General features: G+C 47.5%; 1 protein-coding gene across 4 annotated transcripts in view; it reads right to left on the bottom strand.

Moving 5' to 3' along the window:
• The window catches only part of RUNX2 (RUNX family transcription factor 2), a 300,299-nt gene that overhangs the window by 59,262 nt on the left and 217,135 nt on the right, over nt 1-23,902 (bottom strand). Inside the window, exon 8 of one of the 4 annotated variants that reach the window (XM_064476547.1) lies at nt 3,342-3,468. The exons of 2 other annotated variants lie outside the window; for them this stretch is intronic. In XM_064476547.1, coding sequence (XP_064332617.1) covers nt 3,428-3,468 — 41 coding nt within the window. In that variant the 3' untranslated portion in view covers nt 3,342-3,427. Of the gene's footprint in view, nt 1-3,341; nt 3,469-19,804; nt 19,904-23,902 lie in introns of those variants that run through there. One more of the 4 variants, XM_064476548.1, reaches the window with a different exon arrangement.

Below are 23,902 nucleotides of genomic sequence, written 5' to 3'. Positions count from 1 at the left end.
CCACGCCAGCCTGCCCCCCTCCCAATTTTACGGTGGGGACTTAAGCCACTTCCTACATCCCCGCTGCTGCTCTTAATTTCTTCCACTTAGAGTGAAACCTCTACAGGGAAGCTGTAAAGAAAATAAAAGAAAGAAAGGAGGAAGAAAATGTTTCTCTTCTCTTTCCTCCCTAAACCCCCCTCATAAACATCCCACACCCCGTGTCGCAAAATGCACGGCGAGCGTTAAGCCCTGGCAGTATTTTGACACGGTGCTCCGTCCCCTTCTCCCTCCCGCTTCTCCTTTGAGGTTCATCGTGCAGCCCCGGGCTCTGTTCCCCTGCCAACTTGGTGGGAGTGTTTAGTGACTAGAAGGCTGTGGCCTGCTCTCCCCAGAACTTCACACTTCATTTTTCCATATCCCTGGGAGCAGCAGCAAATACTTCACCAGCCTGGTTTGCCGGCTACCACCATAAATCAGACTTAGGCCTCAAAAAAATATCCCGGCCTGTCAAGGCATTAAGCTTTTATTTTCTGACTCCATCCAGTGGTAAATGAGAGCTTGTATTTTCCTTTAAAACTGTAAAGGGATTTTTAAGGATTGTCGCTGGATGGCTGCCAGCTACGAAAAGATACAATACGGAGTGTAACTGGTTAGGAGAGATTTGAAAACGTCTTAAGTATGAAAAATGGCTTTTCTTAAAGGTTTTTCAATGAAATGAGAAACGGGGCTTCAATTTCATAAAGGTTTTTTTTTTTTTTTTTTTGCCTTTTTTTCTTTTTTTCCTGAAAGACCTGAACTCTTCATGAGAAAGGCTTTAGGAAATGGAAGAGTCGTGAGTGACAATCGTGAGCTGTGCTCTCCCCCCTCGCCCCGTTCTCTCTGCGCACAGACACTCGGGCTGCCTCATCAGTCAGTTCCTGCCATCGTTGCTGACGACGTGACAGGGAGAACAAACAGACTAGACAGTTTTATGTGCTGTATATTAATTGCTTCATAATTTAGGCCTGCAAACCAAGTCTACTTGGAAAACCCCCGGCTTAACATTCTAAACGAGTTTGCAAGGTGCAGGCCATGCCTGTGAGATCCCTTCCTAGTGTCTCCCCGGGGTGAGGACTCCAACCTCACACTCCAAACGCCGAGAGCCTCCTCACAGTTGGAAGAGCGATGGTGTTCAGTAAGCAGGTATTGAACCAAAACCCTACGTCCAGGAAATCTGGAAAAAGGTGTAAGGAATTGGGCCAAGATCAGGCACTCGGGGTAGAAAAACAACCTGATTAGATTTTGTGATGTGTTGTGTCTCATTGAGGTACACATTGAGTGGGATAGGATGACAGGAGACTAAATGTAAGCTTTCCTTGGTACACCCAGGTCACCACATAGCTGTGCCACCTGGGGTGGCGAGGAGGTGTGGGAAGGCAGGGAGGAAGTAACTACAGAAATGGTGAGTCTCTATTTACGAAGGTTTCAATGTAGCAATGAAAGTAGCATGAGACCCATCAGGAAGGTAACGGGCCGTGTAGACGATGCTATCTGGTTGTAGGATCAGGGACCTGGGGATGAGGTGGGTGGGACTGATGGGAACGCAGCAGCAGTGGCCCCAGGAGGAGGAAGTGGCAGGTGGGTAGCAGTGTCATAATGAGAAGAGCGGGGGAGGACGTGCCCCGGGCTGACTTTGCAGGGACCCCACAGACCATCCGTCCTGCTCATGAGGATGGATGAACGCGTCTCCCACCCAACCCCAAGTAGTTAGTCGCATTACATCTTGATGTTCCCAAGGTGCGGCATTGTTTTCCTAGGTGTTCTGTCTTCTTGATCTAGTACAGAACAATCTGAAAGCAGATTTTCTGGCCTAATGCAGTTTGAGCAGTGGTTCAAACCTCAGTGCCATCCCAGAATGGACCCACTTTCTTTCTTCCTTCCTTCCTTCCTTTCTTACTTTTTCTTTCTTCCTTTCTTTTTCTTTCTTTCATCCTTTCTTTTTCTTCCTTTCTTCCTTCCTCTTTTCTTCCTTCCTTCCTTTCTTTTTCAGTGGAGGTGCTGGGGACTGAACCCAGGACTTCATGTATGCTAAGTACACCCTCTACCACTGAGCTACCCTCCCCCCAAGAATGGGCCCATTTCTAATGCTCCTTCCAGCTGATCGGGCTCCACTCCTTCAAAGCCCTTCATGGCACCTGGAGCCCAGCTTGCAGGGGCTGAAGCCTCTGCTGCCATATCTGTCACCTCCCGCTCCCACTCAGTGGTCTGTGACCACGTTCTGTTGGTTCTTTCAATTTGCTGAGCTGTCACTTGCCTCTGGTCTTTTGCCTCTGAAAACTGAAAACTACATGGAATTCAGACTGGGACACAGCCATGGTCATCTGTCACATACCATCCACGGCTGCTTCCACAGTAAAACAGCACAGTTGGATGGTGGAGACAGAGGTCGCATGACCCGCAAATGTTTACATCTGGCTCTTTACAGAGCGAGCTTGCTGCCCCCTGCCCCGCTTCCCTTCATCCAGCACCCACACCCACGCTGAGTCTGGCCAGCCCTTCCTCTTCCTTCAGATCTTCCCCCGGACCAGCCCTCTGGCTGCTTGCTCCTGCCTTGTACACTCTTAACTTAGCCTCGCAGGGCGAATATGTTGTATCCTGAATTCACTTCTAAATGCTTTTTTCACTCGAACTGCAAAATGGCAAAACTACCGGATGAAAACAATTAAAAAGTCATCCAGCAAGCATAAAAAATTACCTTCGTTGAAAACTGAAATCCCATACCCGAAATGTTCATCTTGGTTATCCATAAATGGTGAGACTATGGAAGAGTTTAATATACTTTTGACTATCTGCATTTTCTAAATTTTCATAATACACACATTCTAAATTTTCTCTATGAGGTGCATGTTCTAAGTTTTCTAGAACATTCTATAATGTGTAAATGTTACTTTTAATGGGACTTTTACAAAAATATGTATTGAGCACCTTTTTACATGCAAGGCACTGAGTTAAGCACCATGGAAATAATCCATGCCCTCAAGGAAATCTGGTATTTTTTTTTTAAAGGACACGCATAGTGATGGTGACAATATGCTGACTTTGCCTATTTGTTTGGCCATTCCAGAGAGCCCCTATCATTTGCTGAGGATACCGGATTAAGTGTTACTGGATGATGTCTATATGTCTATGTCTGTCATCCCCTATTTTATTCCTTCCCCCGCAGGGGCATCCTGGAAGCCCTTGAGTATGTTTGGTTCCTTTTTAAAAATGGAGCGTATGTGTTTTCATTTACAGTAAAGCTATTCAGGTATAATATAATTCTTTAATTTTTGCATTCCTTAAAAGAGTTATTACAATTCCCCAAAAGGGTTTTAGGCAATCTTCTGTTAGATTAATTCCCAGGTTTGTTGTGGGTTTAGCTGCTACTGGGAATGGGATCGCATTTTCTGTCATCTTTTCTGATTGGTTACGGCCGGTGGGTAGTGAATCTTGAATACAGCAAGCTTGCTGGGGAAACGAAAACATCAGTAAAACTCAGAGGAGCCTCTTACAGACGGCTGTGCCACGGGCTGTGGCGTTGAGTCAGCACCTGAGGGCGAAGAGCCCGGGGCGGGGCGGGGGGCAGGGCGAGGCTGGGGAGGGGGTGGGGGGAGCCGTGCGTGGGGGCGGAGCGGGGCCCGGGGCCCGGCGGGGCAGAGAGCCTCTCTGTCTGTGCCACTGGTCAGATCAGCGTGTCTCATGCTCTTCATGACTGGGACCCCTGTAGGCCTGCTGAGTGCACCTGGCATTTCCTGACACCACACTGCTGCCACCCTGACTATCCAACCCCACCACACATGCACGCCCACCCAGCAACCCGTCCTTTCCTGAAAACCCCCCTGCAGAGTCTCACCGAGGCCCTATGCCCATCATCTCCGCAGCACATCTGTCAGCAACAAGCAGCAGGGACAGCATCCTCTTTCTCTTTATACCCTCCCGGCTCTCCTGGTGGGTTAAATGGCCTCGGTATCCTGCAGATCCTACAGGGTGGAGCTCATTTTTCTAGGGCACTCCCGCGGGTTCAGTAACTTCTGGAGAACTCTGGAATGATCTGAGCGCCCAAGCTTTCGGGTCCTGGCTGGTCCCTCTTACCACGAGCACCAGCTAAGTCATTACGCTAAGCCATTTCCCAGGCATCGAGATGTCCTAGCTCTCCCAGGGGGTTGCTGAGAGCGCTGCTTTGTCAGGAGTCAGATAAGCTGGGCAAACAGGTACCCTTTGTCCACATCCGTGAAAGCTTATTTGGGAAGAAGCTTTTGAAAATCTTGTCAAAAGACTCTAAATAATCAAGCCATACTTTGCTAATATTTATGCAAGCATAAGCTATGCTAATTCTTCCTGGGGCTCAGCCCAACTTCTCCTGGCGGTGATTCGCCCTCAAAGCACAGTTAGTCATCCCAGTTCTTTCAAAACCTAGACCAGGGGCTCTCAGGCACCTGGGAGCTTTCAACAAATAACCACACCGAGGCTCCACCCCGGAGAAACTGAATCAGAATGTCCCCATCTGCTTGCTATGCCAACAGCATCATGTCTGGGCTCTGGGACCCAGCAGGGCGCTGCTGTCTGCCGGGGAGAGGTGGAGGGGTGGGGTGGAGAGCCTGTCCTCCGACCCCACCTCTCTAACCACATCTAAGTTAAAACCACAAAACCAAGTACATGGGCAAATGAGGGCTGATGCTGTGATTGAAGGGAGGAGAGAGGCGGGGTTGAGAGGACGGATGAGGAAGAGAGGCCATGTTTTATTGACAGAGACTTCCTCAAGGTTTAAAGTGACACTCCATGGTGGAAGTGGTCTTTGAGTGCCAGGGGGAGGAACGGTGGCCGCCAGTGCCCAGGCTGGAGAGGGCTGAGCCTCAGCTAAGTCTGGGCCGACCCCAGGACTCATTCCCCTTCCTCGCTGCGGACTCAGGCCACCCTCCGGCTCCTCGGGGCACCTCCCACCCACACTCACTTCATCACCACCACTGCTGCCACCTGAACCTCTATGGTGTTCCACCCGCCTCTGGATGCTGTGCGAGGGAAGTAATCTCCCCAAATGCCACAGCCTCGGCAGGCCATCTAGGGAAACAGGCAGCAGGGTGGGCCACGTGGCGAGGGGCTGTGTCTCCATGAACTAGAGGTGCCGGATACGCATCCTGAGGGCACTTGGGTGGGAGAGTTTGCTCACCAGGGGGTGTTTCCAAGAAAGGAGGAAACCAGCTCTCGGAGGCCTCGATCGACACTTTCATCACCAAAGTCATGAAGAGACAGAAGGAGTTTTGCTTCCATCTCCATTTTCCTGCTAAAATGACCTCTCTTTCCCAGCCCAGGTCCCCTCAGCTTTCCTTCCATAAAAATAAATACCTTCTAGTGAATGCTAGCTAGTACCGAGTGCATGGTGCTAATAAGGGCCTTTCAGATGCACTTTTATGTAGCATTCTGTTCCTCGATGAAGAACCCGGGGCCCAGGGAAATTAGCCGGCTTGCCTCCCATCACATGGCTGGGAGTTGGCAGAGCGACTGGACTCAGGCAGGTGTGAGACCACAGCCAGAGCAACCACCGTGCCACATGGAGAGCTTCGCAGGCCAGACACCCGGCTTGTCAGCAAAGTCAGAACCGGTGCTCAAAGAGCCAAACCATCGCCCACTGACTTCACCAGAACTCAGCTTGGCAGCTCTGGAGGAAACAGTCTGCACTAGAGTTGGGAGCCCCCCAGACTCTGGAGTCCAACAGTTACCTGACTGTCTGGCCAATCTTCAATTTCCTCATCTGTAAAGTAGGACAATATACCTACCTCGTAAGCACCGCTGAGGACAGAAAGATAATCCAGGGAGACGCTTACAACAGGGTCAGGCGCAGCATAAGGGCTCCGTGATGCAGCCACTGATTATTCAGAGTATTATTATTGGAACTCTAACCACCAAACATGTACTTGGGCATTTGGTGAATATTACAGAGGGTCCTGTACTAGTCATGAAGGCACATGGTGAAGCAAAGACAGAACAGAGCTATCCCCGGTCAGTTCACTCTCTCTCCACTTGGAAAGTCAGCCATGCAGAGCGAGATGCCATCAGAAGGCTGCCTGCAAGTCGTGGACCACCAGAGGATGACAGCAAGTATCTTCAAGCTGTGACAGCTGGAAGTGGCCTCTTCCCTTCAAGCATCTCTGGATGGCCCATCACACAGATGGGAGATTTGGGGAGAGCAGGAACCAAACCTTACGGAGCACTTTCTCAGTGTCAGGCACAGTGCTCCCTGCTTTCCCGCAGGGCAACGTGTAGGATGCCTATAACTCACGATGCAGGAAATGCTTTTAGGCAGCACCTGAGATGCTCTCGGGCATTGTGAAGTCAGAGCGTTAAATGACACTGACTTGTGCGCAAGAGGAGAAAGAGCCCGCAGTGACCAACTCCAGCCCTGGAGACGAATCACATGATTCTCATGGTGTCTGTACCCCTGACCAGCTGTGTGCTTTGAGCCAGTGATTCATTCTCTCTTACCCTTGGTGACTTTAGCTGGAAAAGGTGGAAATAACAGAAGTACTTGTCTCCTATGACTGTGGAGGTGTTGGTGGGAAAACATGTAAAGAGAGACTCAACAGACTTGACCCTTTACTACTGCCCTTCATCAGCTGTCTATTACACCAAGGAGAGCATCTCAGCAAGTCTAATACTTGCTAATCTGACTTCTAACAAAAAGAGAGCAAACCTCAGGCCCAGAGAATTCCACAGACAGTAGCACCAGCTAGGATATTGGTTTTGTTCCCATTGTATGGGATGTGTGTGCTTGTGTGTGTGTGTGATTAAGCCTGGTTATTCATTTCTGCTAGTACAGAAAGCTTCCTTTTCAAATAAACATATTTCAATAAAAAATCAATTTAAATGCAAATATTGAGGAAATAAAAGGACAGGTAGCAGACAGATATGACAAACACCTCAACTATGGCACTTGAGTGCTTGACGTTTGGGAAACAAGGACAGGCAGCCCCCATGTCCCCGCTTCCAATGTCCAGTGAATCCCCAGAAGCTTAAGAGCAGGAGAGCCCACTGAACTTGGTTCTGCCTCCCTCCAGCACCTCTGCCTTTCCCAGTAGGGGCTGGCAATAGAAATACGTCTTTGCTTTCCAGTCACCCATTTTTCAGACTCCAGAGAGACCACCGCCCTTCAGCCACCCTCTTCTTCTAAGAGGTCAAGCACCATGGCTATGGTTTCATTCCCTTGAGTCGCCTCCCAGGACAAGGGTCACAGCCCCATCCCCCTCGGCAGGACCACGCTGTTTTTCAAGACTTCTTAGAAACACCACCACAAGCCATCTCTAGGTGTGGTCTCCTTCAGCCCATGGCTAACCTCACTCACAGGCTGCCAGTCCCAGTGACTTCCTTCCTCACATAACGACTGCACCACCTTGCCCCTCGTGTCCCAGCCGCACAACTGAGACAGATGAGCATCTCACGAGGTGGGAGCAACCAAAGCCACGTGAAGGTCTCTGTGTCTACTGTGGCTCTGATTTCTGTTTCCCGCTTTAGAGAGAAAGGGACTCTGGCAGACACTGTCGGATAAACAGCGTTCCCTGGCTTGGGGGGGTGACGGGTCTTAGTGACTGAGGGAGCCCAGGGGAGACGGGCTGGAAGAGGTGAGAATGATAGCATTGGAGGGGTCGACCTTCCCTGCGTCCCCCACAACTCCAGCCCCACTGGTCTGCTTCACACACAAGCGGAGTGAGGCTGAGAGGTTACCCGACCTGCCCAAGGTCACGTGCATCCCAGTCCGAACACTGCCGTGTTTCCCCTGAGGCTCCTGAACCCACTTTGACCCCCGGCCTCATTAAAAATTCTTGCCCCGTCTTCTTTCTTCAATGGATAATTTAAAATAGAAATAATAATAAATATAACACCTCGTTGTGTATGTGTAGCACCTTTCTTCCACTAAATGGTGTTCTTTCAGCTTGCCCACCCATGCTGCCCGGAGCGGAAGTGTTTCCACTGCGGCCTCTGACGCTGGTTACTGACTAACCTCGCTCTAGCCCACACACATGCCTCCATCGAAGGGACAGCCCAGGGGACAGCGTTCAAGTCCGGCAGGAGACCTAGTTGCTGCAGGGCGGTGTTAAAAAAAAAAAAAAAAAAAAGGCTCTCACACATAATATACATGAGAAATATGTTTGGAAAGCTAATGTTTTAACTGCTTTTCAAATGAACTATTTTTCTTCTAACTATCTAATTCTTTGATTCTGTGTTTTGAGTAGTTGCTGTGGTTGTACTACTTGTAGGATGGTAGCATTAGTGACAGTGATTACTATGATTTAGGAAACTTCTACACTGGGGGCATTTGTAGCCAGTATCTTGTTTAATCCTCACTAAAATCTTTATGAGATAAGTATTATGCTATCTTACAGACGAAACAGACTAAAGCTCAGAGAAGTGACTTGCCCAATACAAGAAAAAGGAAAGTCTTCTGCTTTTGACAATAGGATCGACCAGATTCTCAGAGAATTCCTAAGAGCACCAGGTAAAATACAATTTTTTTTTAAATGTCTGACAGATTTGGCTAGAAAGTGAAGTCATTCCTTGGGCCCCAGAAATGACCAGAAAGCCCAATTCCAGAGGAGTTATTAAGGGCCGGAGTCAGCATTTCCCACATGTGAGGGACAAATCCTGAACCCAAGCTCAGCGGAGTTCAGAGCAGAGACGAAGAAAATTGAAGGGCAGCCATCTCAGTGAGTAAACCCAAGAAACCTTGAGACCACAGAACAGGAAGGGGAGGTCCGTGACCGCTTGGCCTCAGCTCTGCCCGGGGCCGAAAAAGAAAAAAAAAAATCCCTCCTCCCTATTTCTAATTACAGACCTGGACTTTCATGAGTTTGGGGCCTGAACTGACACAACTACTGTGGCTAGAAGAAAACCCTGAAGTGTCCATTTAAACTGGTTCCAAGTTGGTGATGCCCTCAGGCACCTGACAGCAGCAAATTCCAATTTTCTCTGCAAGAAAATACTCTAAAATGGCACCTCAGTGAATTCCTACACATTAAGTTATGAGGAAAATCAACTCTTTTTTTTAAAAAAGTCACTAAACACAGAAGGAAATAAGTGACACTGAGTGAGAGTCAGCTGGAACAAGAAACTCCACTATCAGATCTTCAGAGACCAGAGATACTGGGACCCATCAAACATAGAATATAAAATTAATATGATTAACACATTCGAAAAAAATGAAAGGAGATTGAAAGTACAGCAAAGGAGAAAAAGAAACTATCATAACTGGCCAGGTTTGATAAAGGACCAGATAGAAATTCTGGAAATTAAAAAAAAAAAAAAAGATAAATGAAATTAGCATTTCAATGATCAGGCTGAAAGAGAAACTAGATGAACTGGAATACTGAAGAGATTACACGGACTCTAGAAGCAGAGAGGAAAAAAGCGATGGGAAATATGAAAATGCTGAAGAAACCTGGAGAGGAGGGTGAGAATATTCTATAGGAAACGATAAAGAGAATGGGGGAAAAAAGCAATGTTAAAAGAGATAATGGCTGAGAATTCTCCAGATTATTAAAAAGATGCCAGTGCATAGATTAAGGAAGCCCAGAGAATCCCAAGCAGGATAAATAAAAAGAAATCCATCCTAGACATATCTCAGTGAAACTGCAGAACAACAAAGACAAAGAGGAGACCTTAAAGTGATCAGAGAGAAGCAGCAGACTGTCTGGAAAAGAATGACAAGCTGGCCGCTGAATTCTCAAGATCAGCAGGGAAACCCAGATGCATTAATAGCAACCAGCTAGTATCAAATATCCAACAATTTAGAATTCTAAACAAGGAAAGCTTTTTTTCAAAAGTGGGGGGAGGGGTAAAATTTTTCAAACTATCACAAACTGAAAGAATTTACTACCAGAACACTCTCATTGTAGGAACTTCTAAAGGACATGCATTTTAGAAAGAAGGACATGCATTTAGAAGGTAGGTCTAAAAGGCAAGTGGGTTGGTCAGCAAAGAACAAGGTTAGAATGTGGCTAAATCTAAATAAATACCTGATGGTATAAAACAATGTCTAAATTATGAGGGTTTTTTTTTAATTAAGGTAGTAATAAAATCCTGGACAACTACATATAATATCTGAAGGTGAGCAGTTAGAATTCAAGAGTTCTTTGCTTCTTGTGTCTTCCACAAAGAGCCTAAGTATGTTGATTAACTTTCAATTTTATTATGTAAAATGTCCATATTAAAATTTCTAGGGTAACCCCTAAAAAAACTGGAATACAGGGGAAAAATGAAATGGGGGGATGGAACCAATCAATTCAAAACAGGAAGCAAAGGAGGAAGAGAGAAAAAAGAAACACAGAAAAAAGTAGGATAAATATTACTAGAAAGTGCAACATAAGATGGTAGAAATGAATTCGAAGAATTCAGTTATCACAAATGAGGTAAATGGATTAAACTCTCTAGTTAAAAGACAAAGACTAGAGACTGACCAAGAGGGAGTAGCTGGTCCCAGGTGAGGAGGTTATAAATAAGGTTCAGATGGTGGCACCAGCAGCACATTGTCCAGTGGTTGGATAAGAGATCCTAAACCCCGAAAGGCAAGAAACCGACAGCCTGAAAATGCAAGCAATTTTATCATCATTTCTGGGGCCTCCAGAATAGTGTCCAAACTGGCCATTTCCCAGGCTTCCCAGGGCTTCTCTTGTGTGACCCGAGCAAGTCACTTAGTCTCTCTGAGCCCTAGTTTTCTCATCTGTAAACGGGGATGACAGCAACAGACACCTCCAGGTGTGTCAGGAGGGTTACACAGGATGATATAGAAATTACTTGGCAGAGGGCTTGGCCAATGTCCCAACCTTGATACCCATTTTTAATCAGTTTTTTAAAAAAAGAAAATAAATGAAGCCCTTCTATGTCTGGAGAAGTGCCAGTGGAGATGTAAACGGAAGAAGAAACAGGAAAAAGAGAGGAAAGGTAGACTTAACAGGACTGAATAGCGAGGATGAAGGAGAGGAAATCCTCATGAATTTAGAAAATATATGCCTGGGCCATGAAGGAAGGTATGTTATCAGTGATCAAAACAAAGCTGCCAGGAGAGGAAGTCTTTTCTCTGCAACAAGATGGTAAGATCTTTGAGGTAAGAAACTGTGCTTCTCTGCCACAACATTGAGAACAAATCAAAGATTATTTTAGTTCTAAAAAACGAAAAGTGTTTGTTGAGTGAATAATAAATAAGGGCGAGGGAAAGAATGAAGAGGAAATCGGGGAGACAGGGTAGTGAGGAGGAAGAACTAACCGTAACGCAAGGCAGGTGCCCCCTCCTAGGGCTGGGATAGCAACTCGCCCGCGTCCAGGAGGATCCCAACGTGTTATCTCTTCCCAAACAAGATGGGATTCTGAACCATGAGGCCGCTTGCACATTATTAACCAGAATCCTTTCCAAGAAGCTAACACTGTCCCAGGGCTTTGTCCCCTGCTCCCTCATAGCAACTCCTGAGTTCTGAGCCCTGAGCAATGACCCAAGGGCTGGAGGTACACTCAAAGAAGTGTGGCTGCCATTGGCCTCACTGGCCACAGATACAGAGGCACGTGCTAGCCTGAAGCTTTGGTACCCACACCACTCCAGACCTGCCCCCTGCCACAAAGCCAGTCTGCTCCAGAGGCATCAGCCGACGCCCACCCTGGCTCTCATCACTGGTCAATAAAGTGGTTTCAGAGAACCCTGTGCATAGAGTTGAGACATAGAAGGAGTTACTTCTTTTCCCTGAGGACAGTTTGTTCTTTTGCTAAACTACAGTTTGATTTCCTTTTATTAAGGCCAAGAAGTGGAGTGTGTTTTCTCATGATTAAACTCCTTCCTTCCCCCCATCTCCTCACTGCCTCTATAGACTTTGGCTAAAAATAGGAGCTTCTTTGTTCTGTCTCCTCTGGGCAATAATTGGAAACATAAACTGGAGAGACACCCTTATGTCTCTCTGCATCTTCTGGCTGTTCCTCTACAAGTAGGCAGAAACAAACAGGCTGCTTTGTTTGTGTTTTCTCTGAAGTCACAATTTCTTCCACTAAATGTTTACGCATTCCAGCATCTCGGGGACTTGAGGACCAGGACTGATGGTATTTTAATATTCGTTTGAACATGTGCACATAATGTGCTTGTTTAATTGGAGTAATTAGTAGCCTTTTCATTCCAAGGCTGTTGCTGAAATTAAATCAGGGCTGTTATTTCTTTCAATGGACTAGCTGAAGAATTTTTATTTTGAAAGTGAGTCCAGATTGACAGACAAAAAGTTCAGCTCTGTAACAGGGGAGGAAGGGGTGAGGACTCTGAGCATCCGGGGGCCTTTGTAGAGAGCGCCCAGCCTCATTTAGTGCCCCCAGATTTCTGTCTGTCCATAATTACAATGCCCAGGGTGATGTGACTTACCACTCAAACCAGGACACTTGAGAATAAAACAGGGCTCCAATCTTGATTTCTGCAGGACAACAGTCCTAAACTGTCCCAGGTAAACCAGGCATATGGTCTCCCCGCCTCACGTATGTATAACTCTGTACACGGGACATTGCCTGCTTGATCTCATCGGCCCCTCACCCTCAGCCATGAAGGAGGGACCACTCCCATTGAACAGATGAAGCAACTGAGACTGCAAAGCTAAGCCACTTGCCCCAGGCCCGCCAGGCAGTAGATAGAACCACACTCAACCCCAACTCCTCTTCAGAGCCTTATCCTTCATCCGCTACACTGACCCACACTTCTTTTGGTCAGCCAGGAATGGCCACGGGGGTGAGTGGTAGCGTGCGACAGGGATGGCAGAACTGGAAGATGGATGGGAACTGAAAGACGGCAGAAATCAAGAGCCGCACTAAGGAGCCACAGGATGTCCCAGCCGGGAAGGCTGGCGGGCAGCAGGCTGGGATTCTGAAAGCAGCTGACTTTCTCCAGGGCTCTCAGAGACGGCTGCTCTGGTGTCCTGGCCCTGAGTCCCGCCCTGCAGGCGTGGATGTGGCTCAAACCAACTTCAGGGCTCCTGTGTGGCCCAAGGGGCTCTAATTATAAAGGCAAGGGCTATTGTGGCAGAATTTTCTGGAAGATAATTTTTGACAAACTCCTGGACTGAGAGGGCTGGCCATAAGGCAGCTGTGGGCTGTCACCACCACCCTCTGTGTGTCACCCTCATCTGTGACTCATCTGCCAGGCAGCCCTGTTCCTCTCATGTCTACCTGTCATTTCTCTCCACCTCCTGTCTCTCCTCATCTTTCCCGTTTGGTGAAGGCAAACGTCCTCTGCTCTGCTTAACTAATTCCCTCTGATATCAGCGTTTCTATCTTTACAATTTGGCGTCCCTGTGAAGTTTCCCTTTGTACATTTCCCTGTTCCTTGCTTCCCATCATTCAGGTATCATCACTCAATAACCATTCGACGGCAGTAATGCTTTTCATATGGAAATAATTGGTTTTTTTATTGATGGCAAATGTTGTGATGAACTTTCATGCCCACTTGGAGCCGGAGGAGCTTTTTATTGGGTGAACCGCACTAAGATGTGGTTCCAAGAAATGTCTTTGGAGTGTGGACTGAGATGTACTTTTGGGAACAAGTCTTGTGTCCGAGGGTGGGGGAAGGAGGGCAGCCTTTCCCTTTATCAAAATCTCATCAATCAAGATGTGTAATGGCAACATTATTAATAGGGTTGCATTGCACTTGGTATTTTTCCAAGCACTTCCCTGGAATCCTAAAATGAAGGCAGGGCACGCTGTATTATTTCCATGTTACAAGTTAAGCAACACTGTAACAGGATTGACTGGTCCCATGACCAAGGAGTTAGTTAATAAGTGGGTCAGTGTCCCATGAAAAGGATACTTTTTAGCAGGTGTGAAAAGCCATCTTTGGGCACCTCTGAAGATCAGAAGTCCTTCCCAAGCTAAACTCTTATCAAGGTCCCCATTGCTTGGTCAAAATATAAATGATGGCCACCATGTCCAGGCAGAGCGTTCGCCTCAATGCCGCCTGTGATGCACAATGCCGCCTGTGATGCAATGAAGCGTCCTAACATCTAGCCCAGATGCAGTGGGAAACCAAAGATTATGTAGTAACACATACCATTGGCATATGGTGTGGCAGAATGTGAACGCCATGTATTTATTGACTGTCCCAGACTAGAGCCATTATCCACTGGAACTAAGAAGAGAATGGCAAGCACTGGATGATGGAGATGGTGATGCAATGTTTCTGGTCCACATTGGCCAGTTGGGTGGTTGGGACTCCAGCCCACGTCTGCACTACTCAGAAGCCAGCCCGAGTTGGCCTTGGTAAAATAAGAGAATAAGGGCACTAGACAGGAACTTGGAAACCACCTGGGGCTCCCACCATCACTGTTTCATTAACATAGAAGCTAAAGGCTCCTGGTTGTGAAGGGACTTGCCGTAGTTAGCAAGGCTGGTCAGTGTAGAGCAGTGCTAAGAACCCAGGACCCTGATGGAGAATGTGGCTCTATCTTCACTCAGCCTCCTGCATCGAACCAGAGGGTTTTTTAACTCAACCTGCCTGACTTTTCCTCTTCCCTCTTAACCCATTGGCTCTCCCTTATTACTCGTCTGCAGCCAGTGCTCAGGTACTCACCAGTCTGAGTTAAGAAGAGGGTATTGTTCCACACATTTGGTTCCCCACCCTCGTGTCTGTACCCTTCATTACAAGGGAGCAAAGCTCCCTGACCAGCAGGTTGTATGAGAAGTACTTGGAGGCAGCATGCAACAGCAGGAAGGATGCTGCACCCCAACGAGTGCGTGCTCACTGACCCACTGCCATGGCCATGCCCTCAGGGATGCACCCTGAGAGCTGGTCCCAGACATGCTAGATCACCCAGGAATGCACTGGGAGGAGAGGTGCTTTTGATTCTGGCACCTGCCTCTGTTATTCATGGGTGTCCCTCACCAGGTCTGCAGCCTCGAGGCTTGTGTTACTAATTGGCTCATAATGTAACATCTCTGGAGCCCAGATCTTCGGTCCTTTCAGACCTAACCCTCCCAGGCTTGTGTTTCAAGGGATGTTTTCCTGCCTACCTTTTTGGCTTTCTCTCGTTCTTGGTCTGCTTTCTCTGTTTTGCTTGGCCCATGAAATGTCATGTTTCATTCTAAGCCAACAAGCTGCTCCTGTATCAATTCAATTTCAGTCACAGAAGAGAGGGGCGGAGACCATGATGAACTCCTACAGACTCCGAGATGGTAGGAAATTCTTCCCAAAGCATCCACCGCTAATTACCCATGCCATGTGCAGAGTTCTTCGTTTATATTTTGCTTGGCAAACAAAGCAACTTACGGGGACTTTTCCTCCTCAACTTCCCCCTTAGAAATCAACCATCTAGTGCTACTACCTTCACCACGGAGTTAAGGAGGAAGCCAAGGCCACCAGCTGGAGCAGTGGTGACTGATACGGCCCTGACTTAATGGCTGTTACGGTCTTTCAGCTGCTGGACTCTGCCTGGCTCCATCTCACCCTCTGTCCGCCCAGCCTCCCTCAATCCAATTCTCCAGTCTGGTTCCCCTCGGGTTCCTCTGATGAGGATAACCTCGGGGTGGCTTCCTCGTACACTCATGGCCATGGCTCATACATTGCAGGGATCAAGAAAGAAGTACCAATTCTGGGCCAGACACCACGCTAGGCACCGCATATGTCTTTTTGCACATTGTACACATCATGTACATTCTCATGTAATCTGCACCACGCTCTTATGTGGGACATGTGAGAACTGAACTCCAAGAGGGTTAACAATTACCCAAGGTCCACGAAAGATTCAAATCACAGCCACCTAATTTCAAAGCCTGTGCACTCTCCAATATACCACCAGGTTTTCTCAGGGAAACAATTCCTGCAAGTGGCCCTTACCAAGCATGAGAACTTTTACCATCAGCCAGGTTTTCTCCTTCAGCTTTTTGTAGACAGTTCTTTTCCATCATATTGCTCAAACTTATAATCAGGGCTCTCTCTTCAGAATGTAGACCCAGTAACCGTTCTAGCATACACATTCCAACCAACAGATTCAGCTTAGGGTGGAATCACCAAACAGCGAGCCCTCCAACTTCAGCAATGTCGCCCCAGAGCACAAGCTCTTCCCAGGTCTAGCCCCGAAAATGCATCTGTGGTTTCTACTTGTGCTCAGACATTCTGAGAGGCCCCAGGATCTCCAGAGGTCCTCTAAAGAGGCAGAGAGAAAAGGTCTGCCAAGCTGGCTCACACCAGCTCGTGGGAGCCAGCTGTGCCCATCAATTCTGAATTCTGGTTGTAGTGACATTATACTGGTAGCTTGAACTTAGCTGGGGAGGGAAGCTTTATACCACGGAAATCTGCAAACTACACACAAAGGTTTCTGTTTTTGTTCTGGCGAGCCAGTGCTTAAATGTTTCCCAGCATTTGGAAGGACAGTTATCGTAGTGAGAAACAGGAGAGTAGCCATTTGACCTGGTGGGCTTTGAGAGGCTCCCACAAATCTCCACCTACTCAAGACTCATTTGCCACATTGTCCCTCCACCAACAAGGGCCATCCTCCCAGCCTGAGCCACTTCTCAGGACTAGATCGCAGAGGCAAGGGCTCTCCCAGAAGGTCCTGGTTACCCCGCCCACCTGGGAGCCTGCTCATGGGCCAGGCTTTCCCTCCCGCCCTACCCTCAAAGGTGGTGGCCAGCATCCCTTTATCCCATGAAGAAACCGCCACTTGGCAGCACAGGGAAGGCCAGCAAGCTCACAGGAGGAACCAGATCTACGCAGAGGAGGACGGCGTCTAAGTCTGATGCTTTCTTACTCTCTGGATTCCTGGTTGAGGGGTAGGAGCGACAGGAGCAATTGGGGAAAGGAAGGAAGGGTTTTGCAGAGGCAGGAAGCTGCAAACTATAAAATTCCTGTGTTTGGGGATTTCACTTTTTAAAATTAAATTTATTTTTATTGAAGTATAGTTGATTTGCAATGTTGTGTTAGTTTCGGATATAGAATAGTGATTCTGTTATATTGATATATATTCTTTTTCAGATTCTTTTCCATTATAGGTTATTACAAGATATTGAATATAGTTCCCTGTGCTATACAGTAGGTCCTTGTTGTTTATCTACTTTATATATAGTACTGTGTATATGTTAACTCCGAACTCCTAATTATAAAAGCTGCTGACAACTTTGGGAAGAAAACGAAGTTTTTGTTAGTGGCAAGACCTGATGAAAAACCTGACAGTCTAAAGAAGAAAAACTGACAAGCACAGTTCCCCCCACAAGAACACCGGTAAATTACTTCGGGGTCGGAGGTTGGGGTGTAATTAAGTTTTTTAATTAATTTATTGAATGGAGGTACTGGTTATTGAACACAGGACCTTGTGCATGCTAAGCATGCACTTTACCACTGAGCTATACTGTCCCTAGTAAAGTACTTTTGATTGAATGATTTTGCCTAAGGATAATTTCAGGAGTCATAGACACAGATTCTCTCCATGGAAAATGCACAGTGAGGGACCCTGTGTTGACATCTGGGTTCTTTATAGAAACTTGGCCCAGTTGTTTAACCTCTCTGAGCCTTTGTTACTTTTCCTGTAACATCATTACCTACCATGCTTTGCAAACCTATTGCATTAAATAAGATCACGTATTTGAATGCAGTTTGTAGACTATAAAGCACTGTAAAAACATAGTCTCTTTTTTAATCTCAGAGAAAGATTTGGAGAAAATAAACACCTCGATCTCCCTTTAGAAATATTAATAAACTAGCAATGCTGCTAGTTATAAAAGTGTGATTCTTTCTACGCTGATTCTCCAAAGCAGCACTGTCCAATAGTACTTTCCACAATAATGTGAATATTCTCCACCTGCACCATCTAATGCAGTAGCCATTGGCCATATGTGACTATTCAGCACTTGAAATATGGCTGGTGTGACTGGAGAACTGTATTTTAAAATTTAAATCAATTTTCTTAATTTTATTTAGTTTCATTTAGATGTAAACAGTCATGTGGCTGGAGGCTATTGTATTGGACTGCATGGCTCTAACATCATTTCTTCAAGTATATTTTGCAGAAAACCTCTTCTTGGTCCTAACCAGCTAGCCTCGAGAAGCCTGGTGATGGACATCTTGTGGTTTTGAGTAAAGGAGAAAGTGTGGAAAGGAGTGAAAACTGGAAGAGAAGGAAAGGAGAGGATGGCTTCCTTGCCTTGTGGCCATGCTGAGTCTGAAACAGCAAATGGCACTACCCCTTTGGAATTCCAGCGTCCCTTATTTGCTGTGTGACCTTAGAAAAGATAATTAACCTCTCTGAGCTTCGGTCTTTTAATTATAAAATAGGAATCAAAATGCCTACTTCACAGGCATAGATAGGATTCATAGGATTAAGCAAAACAGACTAATGATACCAAGTGCTTAACACAGTGCCTTGTACAAAACAAGCTGTGAGCTAATTCTCCCTTCACTCTGGGAACATAAGGAGATGGGGCCGCAGCACATCATGTTTCTTGCCCTGGACCACACGGCTGCTGGGCTGCCTGGCCGTGAGTGGGGCATCACTCTGGCTGTGTGCGGCCTCAGAGCAGCCAGGCTGGCACACACCCAGCCACACACCCAGCCTCCCGCCCTCCACTTGGGCCTCCTGAATGCCCTGACCTCACCCAGCACTTTGCTCTGAAGATCTCCAAGGGCTTCAAAGGCTCCTCTTTGGATTCAATACAAATGATGTTCCTTCTGGGTGTGTACACAGGTGGGAAAAAGGCTAGAGGGTGGGGCCCAACAACCCCTCCAAATGAGGCCACATTTCCTGCTGCTTGGCCCCTGAGATTTCCCCGCGCTGCCATTTTCCTGCTGTCGGTGGGAAAAATGCCAAGTCCAGTTCACCCCCACACAGGCTCTGGGGTGAAGGAAGCCCTGGGGGTCTGCTGGGAGGGTCTCACTCTAGCTAAAATGCAGCTGGTAGTGGCCCCACTTCTCAGCTTGGCAAGGGAAAATTTCCAGCAAACAGCTTAAAAACCATACTTTCCGCAGGATTACCCAAAAGCCAGCTCCATTTTTAATGATTCCATCTCTGTAATCCTGCAAAATGCCCTAGAGATCAAATGGAGTCCAAATCTCACCTCTTAGATTCCCTCCCTCCTCGGGAAGCAGCAGCAAAATCCTTTGTTAGACGGCAGAATCTCAGCGTTCAGAAGGCACGATCACCGTGTGTGCAGGGTGGCGTAACCGCAGCTCCCCGCCCCAGGCTGGCTGGGACACTTGTTCTCAGGGCCCAGGCAAGTATAGACGATGTCCAGAGACCCTGAGGCCCCCCCCAGGAGGCAGTCCCAGCTCAGACAACCATTCATCCAGCCCAACCCAGGCACCAGACATAGGAGTCAAGACACCTCCAGCCTTCCGAGTCTTCCCAGCTAAGGCCATTTGTTGAGAGTGGAGACAAGCCTGTTCCGATCCCTGACCTGCAGAACCTGTGAGCCTAATTTAATGTCGTCCTCTTGCACCACTACATTTTGGGATGAGTTACTGTTCAGAAATAGGTGACAGGGCCTGAGTACAATGTCCCATAGAACCGGGGAGTCTGGAAAACTGAATTCCACGGACTGAATGCCCTGCCTGTCGGGGTAGGGGGCTATGAAGCTCCCAGTGCGATTTGTTGATTAACAAAGAGGTGAGGTGGAACCCGAGTTAAGAGCTGTCTGGAGTAGAATTGGTCGGGGAGGGGACTCAGGCAGGATAAAGACATTTTATTTTTTACTTTATTATAATTCTGGACTCGGATCTCTAAAAATATTTTTTTAATAAAAAAAAGAAATTGGTAGAAGAACAAAGACATGTGATTTCAGTGGATGGCTTTATTCAAAGAGTTTCATGTTGAAATTAGCCAGTGTGGTAGATTTTTTTGGTCTTGTTTTGATGTTTTGCTAGCATATTCGCTTCTGGTCACTCCGTGTCCTTCGGGGTCATATGGAGCACTTTACTCTAGAATAAAAGCCAAAAGTGGCCATTTAGGGGTTGCAGTGTGGCTCTGGTGAAAATTTCTCTACGTCCTTAGAGGGATTCAGACGTCTATGGAACAGGAGGAAGGAAATAAGGGTTCACCAACATGTTGCTTAAACTTGGGCAAATCGTGTTAACATGCCCTGGCTTCAGTTTGGTCACTCGCAAATTGGATTCAGTGATTTCTAAGGTCCCTTTTCTAACATTTTTAAGAGAAAGAAGTTAATATTTATTAAGTGCTTACCCTGTGGCAAGCACCACACCAGGCCCTCTATGTAGATTATTTTATTTACTCCTCAAAAAAAAAAAGAATCCTAAGCACCAGGGTCCTCATCTTGCCTATGAGGAAACTGAGGCCCAGAGTGGGATGGCAGTTTCAGTCCCTGGGAGGTCGAGGGATGGAATTCTAGAATCTACATGGCCACCATCAGGGGCACTCCCTCCCCTCTCTGCCCCCACAGTGGTTCCCACACCTTGTGCCCAGAGGCTTCGAGAGTCTGATTCTTCAGTCAGTTCTAATCCTCCGTAGTTCAGAATCCTCCGTAGTTCAGAGGGAAGGTTCTAACTACATTCCTTTGTACTGTCATCAGCTACTTAAAGTGGCAAGAAACAATAGCCCCTTTCTCTGCTTTCCTGGAAGGGTGGCTCTTGGACCCTGCCGAGTCTCTGAGTGACAACCAGGCAGCCGTTCCAGCCTGACTGCCCCCAGGTGCCCTGGGCGAGTCTGGAGGAATCTTGCCACCCAGCTCTTCTCTGCAGAACTGTTAAGTGGAAGAGCATCAATCTTCCCCTTAACAAGAGTCCCTCAGCCCTGGGTTATCAGGCATGTACTCGGTCCATCACAGGACTCAGGGAAATGTCTAATGACCCTCTTTACAAAACACTAGGGGTTCATCCTTCCCAGCCAAACACACACCTTCTCCATCACCAGGATGCCATTTATCCTTGTGCTTTGATGACAAAGGGGCTGCCTGTACAGGACTCCTCGAGCTGTAGACCTCTTCTCACACACCTGTTACTGATGTCCAAATCCTGAAATAACCACCAAACATTGACTAAGTCCCACCGCAGTTGGCACTGAGAGGGGTCTCTCAGAACTGTGGTATCTAAGGGTCTGACTGCCGAGTGGCTAAGATCGCAGGCTTCAAAGCCGGACAGGTTGGGGTTCAATACGTGTGGCAGGGTAACGATAACGTAAATCCTTCGCCTCTCCTCCTAGTAAGAGCTGCAGGTCTCCTTCCCTCCCCTTGACTCTGGACTGACCCCTGTGACTGCCTTTGACCAACTGAACACGGCGGAAGTGACCCTGCCCACCTTCTCTTCCAAGGTGGACCTTAGAAGATGTACAACTTGTGCCTCTCAGAAGCCTGGGCTGTGGAAGAATTCTGGCTACCCTGGGACCACCATGCCACAAGGAAGCCCAAGGGAGCCCTGCAGAACTGCCCCGTGGAGCCCTGCCTGTGTTCCTCCCCCCCACCACCACCGGAATCATAAGCAATAAAACAGCGGTTGTTCTAAACTACTAAGTTGTGGTGTCGTTTGTTAAGCAGAAACATAGACAACCGAAACAGAGCGCAAGAGGACTGGAGCATCAAACTCACAGCACAGGTAACACACGGCGTCATTGAGCAGTTGGGTCAGAGTGGTAGAGAAGTATTCCTGGAGGAGGGGACCTGAAAGTTTGCAGGAGGGGATGGAGTTGGATGAGTGCAGGGACAGGGTATGGGGAAGGGAAACTGGACAAGACCCACCCACTCCACGGGCCTCTGGGAAAGTGCCCTGCATTATTTCTACTGCAGCCAACTGACCCGGCAGCAGAGTGCAAACCCTTAACTCGGGGCATCAGCCTGTGTTTGGCCCAGAGTCACCCGTACAAATAGAAGATTTATCCAAAGTCACGTTTTCTCTCTCCAAATCCTTGGAACTTTGTAGAGCATTCCAGACTTTATTCATCTATATTTTAATATAAAAGCTGTTTGAAATTACCTACCAGTTAAATTACTTAACTTCACCCTCCTCCAACCTGTTCAAGGAAAATAGACACTCCAGGAAGATGGGTCATGATGAGACCCGAGACCCTCTGTAGCCTCCAGGACACATGTGCACCCAGAGCAGGGTGTCAGCCCCACCCTCCCTCTGTGGTCAGACACTTGGCACTTTCCTTTCAGGATCTAGTCACACATCTTCAGCAGCCAAATGTGGCCTCTGGCTTCCCCACAACTGTCTTATTCCCAGCTTTAAGCTACCCCTAGGTTCACACGGGACCCAACTCAGGAGAGACCCTGCTGGCTCCCTCCAGAGGCGGATTGAAAACACCTGACACTCGAGGTCTGTCTCTGACCCACACTCCAGGTCAGCTCCCATAGAGGGTTTGGAAAGCAACCCCAGGTGATCCCCAGTGTTCCGAATGCACTTGAATGCTCCCCAAACTACTTTTTCTTAGACAATTCACACACACACACACACACACACACACACACACACACACACACACACACACACACACACACACACACACACACACACATCTACAGCCTGCGTAGAGTCGATACGTTGACACTTGGAAGCAAAATAGAGGAAAGCTTTTATTATTGTTTGCCATTTGAAAATGATTACCCAGCGGGATGATGTGTATTGAAGGAGACAGCCTGCAGTTAGCATCCTGGGGAGAGCTCCCTTTCCAGACCTGGGTGAGCCTGCACCACCTCCCGGCTTCTTGAGCGGGGACTGCCTGGTGCCAGACTTGGATGCCTCCCAACACAAATTAGAGGAATAAACTGCCTCTGAGACGGGACACGGGACGCGGGAGAGTGAGAATGCTGAGAATTTTAAAGGGATCATCACCTCAGCAGGAGACCAGAAGTCAGCCCCAGAAAGCAGCTACCCCAACAGACTGTCAGTTGCTGGTCCCGCTGTCAGTTTAGAAAGTCTTCGACTCTGGGGTGACCCTGTGATTCCAGACACCGGCTCTCCTGCACCTCCAACACCCACCCCCCATTCCCAGCCCAGGGACTCTGCCCTTCCCTACAAGAAATACACTCTCCCCTCTGTCCTTCCTGGAAACACAGCCGTGACTTACTTCAAATTGCAAAACCCTAAAACGACACTTTGTAGGAACGCACGGCTCACCAGCTTGCATTCAAAAATGAACCTAGAGGTGGAGACAGGGGGGAAGGGCTTAAGGGGTGCAGGGGGTCTGTCTGGGGTGATGAGAATGAGTGCCCTAAATGCCGCTGAACTGTTCACTTTAAAAAATGGTTAATTTTATACTCTGTGAATTTCACCTCAATTTTTACAAAAAGGAAAAAGAAAGGATTTCCCAAGAAAGAGGAAACCCATCTAGAATCCTGTCAACCAGCCCACATTTGACTCTGGTCCTCCATCTCCTGACTTGCTCATGGGAGGGGGTGGGGAAGGACACAAGCCGACACTGTACAATTGTTCCAGTTCTTAGCAGGATGAGGACTTCAGACCATCCCGTACAGAGAGAAAACAAGATCAGCAAGCTGCCCAGTAGGCTAAAATTAACTGACCCTCCACGATCTAGATTTGGCAAGTCACTGAACTCTCTGTTCCTCCTCTGTGAGCTCCAACCTGTCTTATGAGACTCCTGAGAGGGGCCCATAAAAGCGATCAGAGACTCAGGCCAGATCTGGGAGGCTATATATCTGACTCCTGTAACTTCATTTCTTTCTCAGCCACCAGCCAGCAGTCTCCAGTAAGTCCCCATGTCAGGCAAGGCAGGATTTTTCTTAATATATGATTTCGATCTTCAACAGCCCTGGCCAATTCAAAATAAAGGGGGGGCGGTTGCTGAGGGCACAGACCCTACAAATTTTAAAAAGAAAATGAAAGAGGTCTTGTCCTTCAACAAGTTGACACAAGACTTAGAAAAGGATCCTTTTGGCCAAAGAATATTTTTATACTTTGTGCATCTATATAAATAGGGTTTTTTTTAATAGAAAGCACATCACTGGTGTC

This window comes from Camelus dromedarius, chromosome 19, assembly GCF_036321535.1.
Source record: "Camelus dromedarius isolate mCamDro1 chromosome 19, mCamDro1.pat, whole genome shotgun sequence".
Classification (NCBI taxonomy): Eukaryota; Metazoa; Chordata; class Mammalia; order Artiodactyla; family Camelidae; genus Camelus; species Camelus dromedarius.
The sequence above is the reverse complement of the archived record's forward strand: the minus strand, read 5'-3'. Positions and strand labels throughout refer to the sequence as shown.